The sequence below is a fragment of the Sorex fumeus genome, unplaced genomic scaffold, assembly GCF_029834395.1.
Source record: "Sorex fumeus unplaced genomic scaffold, SorFum_2.1 ptg000044l, whole genome shotgun sequence".
Lineage (NCBI taxonomy): Eukaryota > Metazoa > Chordata > Mammalia > Eulipotyphla > Soricidae > Sorex > Sorex fumeus.
In genome coordinates this window covers 11,744,508-11,757,966 of record NW_026606101.1, presented here as the reverse complement: position 1 = coordinate 11,757,966, position 13,459 = coordinate 11,744,508, and the positions used below count along the sequence as shown (strand labels likewise).

At 46.9% G+C, this 13,459-nt stretch overlaps 1 protein-coding gene across 3 annotated transcripts in view; it reads left to right on the top strand.

Annotated features, from left to right (window-relative positions):
• Positions 1-13,459, top strand: part of RALY (RALY heterogeneous nuclear ribonucleoprotein) — a 93,028-nt gene that overhangs the window by 77,059 nt on the left and 2,510 nt on the right. For 2 of the 3 annotated variants that reach the window (XM_056121788.1, XM_056121787.1), the window contains 6 exons: positions 7,678-7,942; positions 9,018-9,090; positions 9,273-9,320; positions 11,178-11,344; positions 12,021-12,134; positions 12,296-12,540. In XM_056121788.1, the coding sequence (XP_055977763.1) occupies positions 7,687-7,942; positions 9,018-9,090; positions 9,273-9,320; positions 11,178-11,344; positions 12,021-12,134; positions 12,296-12,540 (903 nt within the window). In that variant the 5' untranslated portion in view covers positions 7,678-7,686. The remainder of the gene's footprint in view (positions 1-7,677; positions 7,943-9,017; positions 9,091-9,272; positions 9,321-11,177; positions 11,345-12,020; positions 12,135-12,295; positions 12,541-13,459) is intronic. The other variant, XM_056121789.1, reaches the window with a different exon arrangement.

Here is a 13,459-nt window from a genome sequence, read left to right as displayed (position 1 = left end):
AGAGTAGAGACAAACTGGGGTCTGTTTTCTTCATAATCATGCCACTTAACATTTAACCATGGATATATGATCTAAGATCCCAGTCTTGGTATCTTCATCTGTAGAATGAACATGATAATTCCTTATTTAACTGGGTTGTGATCAGGCCTATTATGAGATTGGATCACGGTCACGGTCCTCCCGTTGTTCATCGATTTGCTCGAGGGGGCCCAGTAGCGTCTCCTTTGTGAGACTTGTTGTTACTGTGTTTTGGCATATCGAATACGTCACGGGTAGCTTGCCGGGCTCTGCTGTGTGGGCGAGATACTCTCGGTAGCTTGCCGGGCTCTCCGAGAGGGGCGGAGGAATCGAACTCAGGTCGGCCATGTTGGCAGCGTGCAAGGCAAACGCCCTACCCGATTATACCTACAAATAATCTTGTAGGTATCATCTTCCACCACAGGTCCTGGTCTAAAGTTGCTGCACATTAAATTCTGTTTTTCCTTTGTTTCCCGTAAGATAAGAATTAGTGTGGGAGTTAAGAGTGATAGTACAGAAGGTAGAGCACTTGCCTTGCACGGGGAAGGACCAGGGTTCAATCCGCGGTGTCTCTTATGGTCCCCCTAGCCTGCAAGGAGTGAATTCTTAGTGTAGAGCCAAGAGTAACCCCTGAGTGTGGCCCACAAAACAAAAGTATATTGGGGCGAAGTGATATTACAGCCCAAGGATGCTTGCTGTGCACTTGGCTACCCTAGGTTTGATCCTGATAACCCCATATGGTTCCCCAGTTCTGCCAGGAATTAGCCCTGAGCATTGTCAGATGTGCTCCCCAACATCCCACCCCCCAAAAAGAGAGTGTATTTCTCAAATGAAGAGACAGCACAAAAAGAATTCCCTATTTTACACTTTTCTGCCCTATGTATATTATAGGAGAAGGGGGTGCATTCTGTTCATTATTTCTCCTACCTGATACAGACTCTCCATATGTTACGCTGCAGTGGAAATTTATCCTAAACACTTTTTATGGAGACTTCTGTGATACACTTATGCTTCTCTTATAGCCAGACATTTATTTGTGCTTTGTGACTACGGTAATTGACCCCTGCTGCACTGGAGTTCCTTGAGATCCAGTTTCAGCCTAATTGCTGAATGAATAAGTGATACTTTTGTTAATATACATCTGGTCCATGGTTATTTGAGTGGGTATTTGGATATCTATAATTATGATTAAACAGATAGTTTGGTGTATCTTGGATTTATAATCACGCATAGGTCCCTTATTCTCAGTCGTGGGGATTGTAGTTCCAAGGTTGTCATCTACCCTTCCCTTGCTGCATTTCCCCAGGAGCTACAAGGATGGCTTGTTACCCATGTTGAAGGTTCAGCTTACGAACAGTGAAACCTCATGGTATATCTCAGAGGCCTGACAAGGCCCATAACTTCTCCCATAAATTCTGCTTCTGTGTTGTGTTGTCTCCTCCCCTCCCCTCCCCCCCTCCCCTCCCCTCCCCTCCCCCCTCCCCTTTCTCCTCTTCCTCCCCTCCTCCCCCCTCCCCCTCCCCCTCTCTCCTCTTCCTCCTCTTCCTCCTCTCCTTCCCTCTCTCCCTCCTCTCCCCTCCCTTTCCTCTCCTCCCCTCCCTTCCCCATTTCTGCCTGCCCCCTCCCCCCAGATTTTATTTACTTACTTGTCTTTTTGAGTCATAGCCCACAATGCTCAGGGGTTACTCAAGCTCTGCACTCCGGAATTACTCCTGGTGGTGCTCAGGGGAGGCTGAGTGCAAGGCAGGTGCCGTACCCGCTGTACTATCTCTCTGCTCTCCCCCATATTCTTTTAATAGTATGTGATAGGTATCAAAATTTTCACATCAATTAGCCTATTTGACTTTTATATTAGGTCTGATAGGTAATCAGGGAAAAGATTGTGCTTCTAGACTGCGTATGATCAGCTTATCCTTGTGCACCTCATAAGGATTAAGGAGAAAGTGCTGGGGCAAAGCTTCCCAGGCCTTTAGTCTGTACCCCCTTACACTCCACCTATACCAGCAGTCCTTCCTGATAGACAGCATGCTTCAGGGGTTGTGGCTTTTCCCATCCAGGAGTAGGAATGATTGGGAACTAAAGAGCCCTCCTTGGGAAATTTGTCCTGTCTGGCCAGTAATGATCATTTGGCCAATGCTAATGAGCTGGGTCCTGGTGAGTTTAATGAGATTAATAGATGTTCTGTCATCCCTGGCTGCCTGGTAACCAAGAGCCTCTGAACTGAAGGAGACCTGGGTACTAATCAGTCTAATTGCTGGGCTTTCTCTAGAAACAGCCTCTCCATCCCTGATACCTATTTTCCTTGGAAATCACCCCAGTATCGCCAAGGTTACCTCTGGTAGAGGCCTAACCGCAGAGTGTAACCTCCCTCTCTTCTCTGTAAGAAAGTGAGACCAGAGTCCACACAAAGGCTTTACATAGCACTGAAGCACATTAGGGTGACATTGCAAGATTAAGGGGTGTTTCACCAAAAAAAAAAAGGCAGTAGCGGGGTGGGGGGTGTTTAACAAAGAGATTCTTTGCTGAAGAGGATTTAAATGTGGAGGGGGACTCGGAGTGCCTGAGATTCAGGCTGAAGGGAAGATTTGGACATCACCCTTGCTGAGCATTATTGGGGGGAAGAAAGCTTAAAGGGAAATCATGGTAGAGGAAGAGACTTAGGACAGTTGTCGAAATAATGGCATATAGTGTCATAGCAAAGTGGATTCAAGTCCTCTAGTGGGAGGAACTTTTTGCTTATTAATTGTGCCACACCTGGCCATGCTCAGGGATTACTTCTGGCTGTGCATTCTCTCCGGGAGCCATATGTGGTGCCTGGGATTGAACCAAGGTCAGCTTTACCACTGTACTATCTCTCCAGCCCATTGCTGGATAAACTTGGTCCTTTAACATTGCTACTCCTCATCTATGAAATCAGACTATAAATTGTGAAGACCCAGGCTGTAAATTTGTTTTTTCCCCGAAAAAAATCTTATTCAAGTCTAAGTAGAAAAGTGGGAGGGACAAATGCCAAGTGGGAGGGATGGTGTGATTGGCTTAGAGGGACACTATCTCCCTCCATATTTAACTTCGCCTCTCTTAACCTCACAGGGCCATTGTGAGGACTAGGTAAGCTGAGGCATGTACAATCTGATGACACATAGGCACAGTTGGTCCTCAGTCATAGAAACTGATTTAGCTGTGATGGTTATGAATTCAAGGGCAGAGATACTTTCTAGCTGCATCCTGTCACTATCTCATGTTCAGGCTTGGCTTTTCTGAAACAGCTGTTTTTTTCCAGAAGGAATAATTATTTGGTTTTACCACATTTCTTCTGTTCTTAGTAGCCTGGAGTAGCTAACCCATCCCTTTGAGCTTTGAAATTGGCATTTCAAAGCCTATGTCCCTAATGGGTTTACTTAGCTTAAGAAATTAATGGTGCAAGTTCTCTGTAAAGCACTGTTTCTCGGTTAACAGTGAAGATGGTAGGGGTCCAGTCCCAGTTTTATCAGATGTAGAACTGGACACTGCCCCTTGTAACTCCTGTTTTGTTTTGGGGAGCCTGCCACTGACTAGCCCGAAAGGAAAGTGAAAGAGCCCATGACAAAGAGTCAGAGAACCCATGGAGTAGTCTTGGCTCTGCTCCTTCCTGACTGCAAGGTTCCTGGGGAAGGTGTGTGAGCATCATGCTCCCTGTGGTTTCCCACTAATCTGACATTGCAGACATCTGGTTTCTCCTCTCCTTCCTGCTCCTGCCCACCCCCATGCCAGTCTCTATTCTCCCTCCCCATAACCCCCAGCTAACTGCTAAACACAGGGCCTCTGGGAGCTACAGACACCTTGCTCTCAATTACCAGCCAATCTGTAAGACAGAGCTTGGCCCAGGGGGCAAGTAGGTTATCAAGTCAAGCAGCTTCTGCTGAATAGATCATCAATATTTTCTAAAAAATTGACAGTCTCTAAATTGGCTCCCTCTCTAAACTAGGAATGCGTGAGTGGGAAGTGAGACCTCTAAATAAGAAAGAATTATTGGTTTGACATGGGCGTGGATGGTTTGTAGAGCATGGATTTGGGTCAGGAAAATGCATCTGGATGCTCAGCTCTCAGTAACCCTCACTACTTAAATTAAGACCACAGCTGTATTTCCTCTTGTGACCTAATCTCCATCATGTTCTTCCTAACATTTATTGAGCACTTTTTATGCCACAGGCCTGCCTCAAATTCCACACTCCTCCCTAGTATGGGTAATTGAATCCAGGTTTCATATATTCCAAGGCAGAGTGGGAATATTGATGTAGATCATGTGTCAAGTCTAAATATTTGAAGGTTGTAGGTGAAGTTAACAAAGTGTTAGGCTCGTAGTAATTGGAAAGATCATGTTTGTTTCTATTTTTCATTTTGGGACCAATTCCAGCTATGCTCACGGTTTACTGAATCCGGGTCAACTGTGTGCAAGGCAAACACTCTACCTGCTGTACTATCATTCTGGCCTTTGAAAGATGATGTTTGGGTTTAGAATTAGAATTCTTTGGGATTTTGTACCTGAACCTAGCAGTTCCAGGGCAGCTTGTTTTCATATTCCACTCTCTCTTATTCCTCACTGTAGAGGAGTTTCATGGACGTGTGTGTCCACACTCAAGCTCTCCATCTTCCTTGAAGTGCCAGTCCTCGTGGGTTTAGGGGATAAGAGCACAGTAGCATAGCTGCCCTCTGAGGAGTATGCAGGCCTTGAAAGTGGTTTGGACTCCATTCAGACAGGAAATCAAAGAGTTGGATATTTGGGGCATACTTGAGGTGGCATTTCTTCCTGGCTTTGAGAATTCCCAAATTTCCTAACAGACTTGCCAAATCTCTTAGTCTGAAAAGCCAGTCTTTATGTGCTCATCTCTGCAGAATATCCTCCTGTCAGACTCTCCTCTAGAATGGACTCCCAAATGTCAGTGTTAGAGAACCTCACTGGTCAGGGTCTGTGTGTAGTCTCACAGCTTGTAAAGTTATTTTATGTATATAGGGATAGAAAAAAAAACCTGACAGGCTAAATGTAGAGGACTCTTCTTACCAACTAAGGAGAAAATGCCAGTTGTGCCAGAGTTTCTTGCACAGGTCTTCAGCAAAGTCTTCCTGCTCAGTCTTGTTAGAGGCTCTTGTAAAGGTCTGAGAGAAGCTGGCCGTTGTCACGTCTCTCTTTGTCTCCCTTGATTCTCAATAAATGATTGTGTAGAAAGGTAAAGGTAAAGGTAAGGTAAAGGCCCTCCCGTTGTTCATCGATTTGCTCGAGTGGGCCCAGTAACATCTCCATTGGAGACTTTGTTGTTACTGTGTCTGGCATATTGAATACGTCACGGGGAGCTTGCCGGGCTCTCCGAGAGGGGCGGAGGAATCGAACTCGGGTCAGCCATGTTGGCTGCGTGCAAGGCAAACGCCCTACCGCTGTGCTATCGCTAATTTAGTAAATTTAGTAAGAGTCTACCTTCCAGACTGGCTGCAAAGCTGGTACCAGCTTCTTCATCAGTGGCAGTATTCTAGTCATCTTCCTTCCTTCAGTGCAGCTGCGAGAACTCCAACCCTAAGGCCTTTGGGAACTAGCTGTGTCTCCAATCTTGTGCGAGGCCAGCCACCCTTTGGTTTCCTTGTGAACAGTGCCATCTGCTGGTCAGAATGTGCCAGCTTCAAAGCTCAGAGGATTGAGGAGAAAAGAATTTCTCCAGTTGGGCAAAAGATGATTTGTAATTAAGTGAAATCAGTGTAATATGCAAACATGTTGATTTTTTTCAGTGGTTGCATGCCTGGAACTTACACAGCATTCTAATGATCTTCAGTTTGGAAAAATATACAGAGGCCCCTATGGTAGAGCTTGTACCTAGCAGATATTAACCTCTTAATTCAAGCCCTGTCACAGAAATAAATACATTAAAAAATTGGGCCCAGGGATACCTCAGTGGTATCTACCTTGGAAGCATGAGGGCTTGCTTCCCAATGATATCTACATGTTCTGAGCACAATTCTGACAACTCTAGCTATTTGAGACTCCTGTACCTCAAGGTTTCCCATACCACCAGTAGTACTCCAAAACCAAAGTCCCATGTCCAAAGTTAATAGGTTTGTAGGCCAGTGTTTCAGCTAGCTGAGAATGGAGAGCGAGGAAAAAAGAGGTTAGGGGGGAGGGTAGGAGGGATAGAGAGGGGAGGGAAGGAGATTTTAAGTAAAATAAATATTTATGGACTATGAGGAGTCGGGGGGGCTAGGAAGAAGGGGAGAAAAGAATAGTACAGACTTCTTCGGAGGGATAGTACAGAGGGATAACAAACCTGACCGCTCTGTGAAGTAAAAGAAGGAATCATACACATCCCCCATTCTGGGGTGTACCTCAAGAGTTTGTATGCACACCAGCTCCTTCTGTGACAGGCTTAGGGTAAAATTTTGAAACGGGAGTACTTCAAAAGGGAGTTAAATCAATCCATAGCAGTGAGCAGAAGACTGCCAAGGCCTAATACAAAACCTTTGCTACTGAGATCGAGTCTCATTTTTTTCTTTCCTTCTGAAGCCTATGCCAAATTGTTGCAACAAGGGAGCAAGGCATAGGCTCCAGAGGGAACTATGTTTGTGTAGTACCTTTGGGGTAAGAGACATGGCCAGAGTGTAGAACAAAGTATAGGTAAGCATTGTTGCTCAGCCAAAACAAAATTTGAGGATATATAAAAAAGTCAAATTCATTAAAAACAATTATGAGAGAAATACACTTAATTAGAGTGGCTTTTTAATTGGTTTCAACTCTGAGAGAAAGTTGAAAAGGCTGGGTTTAATTGCTTGTTTCTAGCAAACTAATGAACTTGTTAGATTTTGTTTCTGGTAAAATAGGAGTGATAGTAATATCTCTGGAGTCCTGGAACTGTATTGCATGCTGCCCTAGGCTCACCAGAAGTGCTCAGTGCGTGCTAATGACAGCCCTTGCGAGTCCATGTGTGAGTCGTTCATGTCAGACTCACATATTAAGGATAATATACTGTTGTAGGGCATCACACGCAGTTATCATGTGATGACTTCGCTGCGGGTCTACCTTTGAAGGAACTTCAGAAGAAGCTGGTTTAGGGGGCGGTCTTCAAATTTAGATCCTGCATTGGGGTAACATTTTAGATAAGCATTAAAGAAGGAGGGGCCAGAGACAAAGTTCAGAGGTCTGGAGTACATACTTGGGGTATGTGAGGCTCCATGACTTCAGTCTCTGGCATTCCATGACCACCTGAGTACAATCAGGTATGGCCCTAAAGCTTCCCAGTACCACCAGGCCTGAGCTGTCTGTGTTGTCACTGCTGGACTAAATATTGCCATTAGTGACCCTCAGGCCCTTGAGGACTCTGTGCTCCCCAAATAAAATTAAAGAGGAGAAAGTTTAAAAGAATTGCAAACAGTTGGTATCAGTCCCAGTCCTGCCATTCATAAGCACCGTAACCTCTGAATGTGTGCTTTCTTCCTTGTAGATTGTGCAATTTCTGCTTTCCATTTAAGTTACTTGATATGAATCCAGCAGTTAATATAAGTAAAACAAGGAGACTAGAGGCTGAAGTATGTGTGTCTGTATGTAGAAAGGCACAAAGCAGTTCAGTTTAATTAGGATGCGTGGGATATGGGAAGTCCTTGAACCCAGCCTGGGACCCAGTCTCATAATGGCTCTCTTTCCAGGTAGCCACCATGTCCTTGAAAATCCAGACAAGCAATATAACCAACAAGAATGACCCCAAGTCCATCAACTCTCGGGTCTTCATTGGAAACCTCAACACAGCTGTGGTCAAGAAGTCGGATGTGGAAACCATCTTTGCCAAGTATGGCCGCGTGGCCGGCTGTTCTGTGCACAAGGGCTATGCCTTTGTCCAGTATGCCAATGAACGCCATGCCCGGGCTGCTGTGCTGGGAGAGAATGGGCGGGTGCTGGCCGGGCAGACCCTGGGTAAGTGTCTCTCCTTGATCCTCCTCAGTCTTTCTCAGAGCCACTGTTGACCTCCATTCTTCAACCCCCCTAGAGCCCCTTTTTCATCTTTGGAGGTGTTAACAGTTAAAAATTCTGTTAAAGGTATAGTTAGATAGTTATAAAATCATTGCTTGTTGTGAAGATGCTTAGAGGTTTCTGAAGCTTCTATAGTGACTCCTGAAGATCCACTTTACAGCTAAAGTGCAGCTTCCCCAAAGAAAAGTTCAGCATGGTAGAGCTGAGCTGGACCACTTGGCTGGATCCAAGTCCTTTTGGAAACCCAGAGCAAAGGGCTCAGGAATGTAGGGCACTTGACTTGATGTTCTGTAGCCGTGATTTTGCCATTCTGGTGGCTCCCTCCAGGGTGGAACAGAGCTTTTGCGTGTGCATATGCTTTGTGTATACATGTGTATTCTAGAGAAAGGGTCTAGTATATGTATTCATAAATATCCATGTGGTATGAGATGCGCCAGAACTTGTGGAAACGTTATTGTACAGATAGAATGTGTGTCAGAGTATACATGAGAGAGCAAGCAGATAGGGATGTATTTGTTTACCAGATATGTTTTGAGATCCTGTCATGTGCTAAGCATCACTCATGAATACGTGTACTAGAATGTTTGTGTGAGTGTGCATTAGCGCACCTGCATGTGAATAGTTATGTTTGAGTTGCTGGAGCCAAGTCTGTATGTACATGAAAATACATATAAATATATCTGTATATTTATATATAGATATATGTGTGCTACTGTTACCAGGATATGTGAGAGAGTGTTCTGTGTGTGTTTACTTGAGAACACAAAAGTAGAATCCACATGTGTGAGTGATTGTGCATGTGTGTGCATATGTCTGAATTACATGAATATGTAAGCCGTATCTGTGGATATAAGTCTAATGTGTGCAGGTCTTTGTTGGCATATCCACTGCAAAAGTCCACATGTGCACACAGTGTGTATGCACACAATTGCTGCATGCGTGCATGAAGGTGGTAGGCATATGGGCACTCTGCTCTTTGTCCTGCCAGCATCTAACTATGTCTCCATCTTCCACACAGACATCAACATGGCTGGAGAGCCCAAGCCCAACAGACCCAAGGGAATAAAGAGAGCGGCATCTGCCATCTACAGGTGGGGCGCTCTATCTTAACTGTATCTGTCTGGGTGGGATTGGTTCCTCTTTCCGCAGAGGGAGTGGACACTGGTGATGGTGTGACAGCCTAGGATTTGGGGAGGTGTTTGGAGATGAGGGCCTGTGGAGAGTGGGCTGAGTGGCCAACCCTAAGCTGGCCCTCTCCCCTTTGTTTCCCCAGTGGCTACAACTTTGACTATGATCACTACCTGGAAGACTTCTACCACAGGTGAGCAGGGGAGGGGCGTGCCAGGCATGAAACAGCCAAGCTGGAAGGGTCCTGAGAGATTCCTGGTGCAGCCCACTCAATCCTCCAAGAGGGAACTAAGCCCAGAGGTGTGGACTGGTGTCTTCCTGGGACAGTTCCACAAGTTGGCAGAGCTGGGATAGGGAAGGATCCAGACATGCAGGTGCCAAGGAGAGAGTTCTGCCTACCCGACCCTGCTTCCCATTCTCTGACTGCCCTTCTTCTACCTCATCCTGCGGTGGGACTTGACAGCCAGTGGATATAAAAGTGCAGTCAGCTGGAATACAAAGGCAGAGTGGGTAGTTTGAGCCCATGTATTTCCATTTTGCGCTGTGACGTCTCTGAGCGGTCTCCCCAACTAGAATGAACCGCAGAGATCAGTCTTCTCCTTATCGTCAGGAGATTGAGGACCATTACCAATCCTGGGTCCTCCGACCCCAATCCTACCTAGCCCCCAGCTTTGAGACTGTATGCGTCACACTGTGGAACCAGCCACACTTGAATAGAAGCAAGCTGGGGACTGGCCCAAATCTCTACTTTCCTTTATTCTTCCAGCTCTGGCCAGCAATAGACTGTCCTGCAAAAACAGAACTTCCTGAGCCTTGGTTTTCTCACAGAGAAATTAAGTGAAATTAATTAAATGTGATTAGTTTTAGGAGACAGTGTTTGGTGTAGTGTGCAGTATGCCCTAGCCAGAGTCAGAAAACCTGAGTGAGTGGTAATCTCAGCTCTGCCACTAATGGATAGTATGACTTTGGGCAAATCCCCCACCCCCTTAGTTTAATGGACTTGCACCAAATGATCCCTCAGGGTTCCTCCAGCTGTGGGATTCTGTGGTTCAGTGATTCTGACCAAGGCCAGAGCCGCCCCTTCCCCTTGGGGGCAGAAATGCAGGGTCTGAGACTGGGTCCACTCCCAGAGACTGCATCTCTAGCCATCACCACCCAAGCCAGGGCTCCCTGAATTAGGACTGCCATGGCATGGGAGATTGGATTGCCTAGTGATGACAGGTGTTCTTGTTGTCATCAGGAAAATGATCCCAAAGTGTTTCCTAGAGGCTGTGGCTTCCTGCAGAAAGAGGACAGCTACTGACATGGTGGAAGATTCCCCTCCTCCCCATGTTCCACTGGATGTCTACTGTATCTGCAGGCAAAGCAGCCTTCTGGGAAAGGGCTGGGTGATGGCCTATGGGGGCGGGTCACTGTACAATCTGGGAGTCCTGAGGTCTGATCTCTCGAATGGACTGAGAGTGATGGAATGATTGTGAGGTCCCAGGAGGAGGAAAGGAGCTTGAACTCTATCTTATCTCTTGCCACTGAGACCTTGGGCTCTTGAATTGAGTTTGGGTACCTGGATTCTTATACCTGTCTCCCTGAAAATGTGTTTGTTTTGACAAAGATCTTTTATTTTCCACCCTCATGGCGATCTTGGGGGGCTGGGGTGCAAAATCCTCATTAGATGAATGGGAGAACTGAAACTCAGGCAGCTTTAGGGATTGCCACCTACTCTCACTCCTGTTCCTGGTGTGAAGCTTTGTGTGGTTTTAGGAAAACTCTAAAGTTTAGTGGCATTTGAACAGAAGCTGGGTCATGCAGTAGTAGAGTTGGCCTGAATGTCAGGGAGATCTTGGACTTCTGCTTTCTGGAACTTTCTTCTTTTGCTTCTTTGTTGATGGGACTTCAAACAACCATGACCATCTGCTACTGACACTGACTGCTCTTAAAGGCCTGGCTGGTGTGTGATGCAGCCAGTCCCTTAATGCTCGTGTTGGGCTGGAGCCATAGAGCCCCCTGGTGGCCACAGGCCATACTGCAGCCTCTGGCCTGTTTGCCCTCACAGGCTCTTCGACTATCGGGGCCGCTTGTCGCCTGTGCCTGTTCCCAGGGCAGTCCCCGTGAAGCGACCCCGGGTCACAGTCCCCTTGGTCCGGCGTGTCAAAACTACCATACCTGTCAAGCTGTTTGCTCGCTCTACAGCCATCACCACCGGCTCAGCAAAGATCAAGTGTGAGTGACCATCTTCTTCCTAGATAATTTTTATTTTTGTCATTAGCAAAATAATAGAATTACATTTTTTTACATTGGAAAATAGATAAAGGAACAAATCTTCCACAGTTCTGCAGCTCTAACTCAACAAAGTGAGTATTTTTGTGAATTTCTAAGAGTGAAAGACTGACATTTGAGTAGGCGGGTCTTGGGATGGGCACAGAGTCAAGAGCTGTGACATGGAGCCTAGCGAAGAGATGGCAGGCAAGGCCAGGTCTGAAAAACACACCACTCCACCTTCACTCTGGCAAGCCCCCAGGAAGCCTCATTGCAGAATACCCACAGGCCCTGTCTTTCGGGCCCTTGAAAGACAGGCACCGTCTAGAACATCAGCAGTAACACTTCCACACACATACACACCTGTGTTCTCGTCTCCCCAGTCCTTTCCAGGGCTGAGGTTGGTGGGGGAAGCCATTCAGGTTCACAACTGCAAGTTGCTCACTGCAGGCGTGGCTTCTGGAAAGTCCAGGGGGAAGCTTGAGCAGCTCCAGCCTCTCCCTGGCCAGAAAAAACATGGTGGACAAGGACAGAATCTGCCACAGGCCTATCTTCTAGCTGGCATAATGGGGTTGGGCTCTGGTGATGGCATCAGGCTCCTAAACCCCAGGTATTCACCTGTACCCCTCTCCACTCCCAGTAAAGAGCAGTGAACTGAAGGCCATCAAGACAGAGCTGACACAAATTAAATCTAACATTGACTCCCTGCTGGGCCGCTTGGAGCAGATTGCTGCGGCACAAAAGGCCAACCCAGGTCAGTTTCTGAGGGTCCTCGTCCAGCTCGGTGACCCTGGGGCGTGGGAAGAGAGTGGGGAGGTCAGAGCCTGGAGTGGAGAGGGGACTGTGACCTGTCCTGCTGAGATGCACCATGCGTTCTGGACTGAGTTTTACTCTCTTCCTTTCCCACTCTCCAAGATGGCAAGAAGACGGGTGACAACGGCAACGGCACTGGTGGTAATGGTGGTGGCGGCGGCAGCAGTGGCAATGGCAATGACAATGGTGGCAGCAGTGGGAGCGGAGGTGGCAGTGGGAGTGGCACCGCCCGGCCACCAGCCCCCCCAGAGGACACAGCTTCCGAGACTTGCATGCCCCCGACGGAAGTCCAGGCTCGAGATGAGGGTGACGAGGAGGGGCTGCTGACACACAGTGAGGAAGAGCTGGTGAGGCCTTGTGGGGAGGAGCCAGGATGTCACTTGTAATCATCAGAGGGCAACGGGTGGGGTTGGCACCTTCCTTGTTCCTGAGGAGTTGGGTTGAGGTTACATGAACATTGCCTCTTTGTACAACCATCAAAAGTTTCACTGGGGACTAGGGCTGACTTTGTTTGCACTATGAGTCCTTCTAGACTTTCTGTTTCACGTGAATCAGAGAAGGGATAAAAGAAGAGTTGGAGCACATAGAAGCACAGTATACAGAAATCCTGAGGGCAGGGCTGGGGTTGCTGAGGAAGTCTTAAGAATCCAGTCCATTCTGAAAACCACTGCTGCCCAAGTACAAAACAGGACAGTTTGTCACCAGGACATGACCTTCTGTCTCATCCTAGAATTCTTCAGAAGGAGATTGGGGGGCCATTTGGCAGAGAGTTAATACTGAGTGGAAAGGTGAACCAGATCTGGACTCTGTCTTTGTGCTAACAGACATTCAATAAGCAGCAGACTCTGAGTCTACTGTTCGTTTAAATTTGACAATAGCTCTTTCCACATTTATCCCTTGAGGAATTGGAGGAGACTCAGAGACATGGGTCATTTGCTCAAAGCTAGTAGAGCATCTTATCACTAACAGAACTGAACCAGGATTGAAGCCTGGACCTAAGAGCCTGAAACTTCCTCCTTAGCATGGCTAGGTTCTGGCATGAGGATTGGAGGACTCATGACCATGACTGTTAAGAAAGCATCCTCATGCTCAGCCTGTTTGTCCTTGAAACATTGCCTGTTCAGGGTTTTGCTTGTTTTCTCTTGTTTGCTTTGATCACTCCCAGAAGTGCTGGGGTCCATGTGTTGCCAGGATCAACCTTAGTCTTCTGCTTGCAAAGCACTTGCTCAGCCTATTGAACTCTCTCTCTAACCCTGAATATATCCT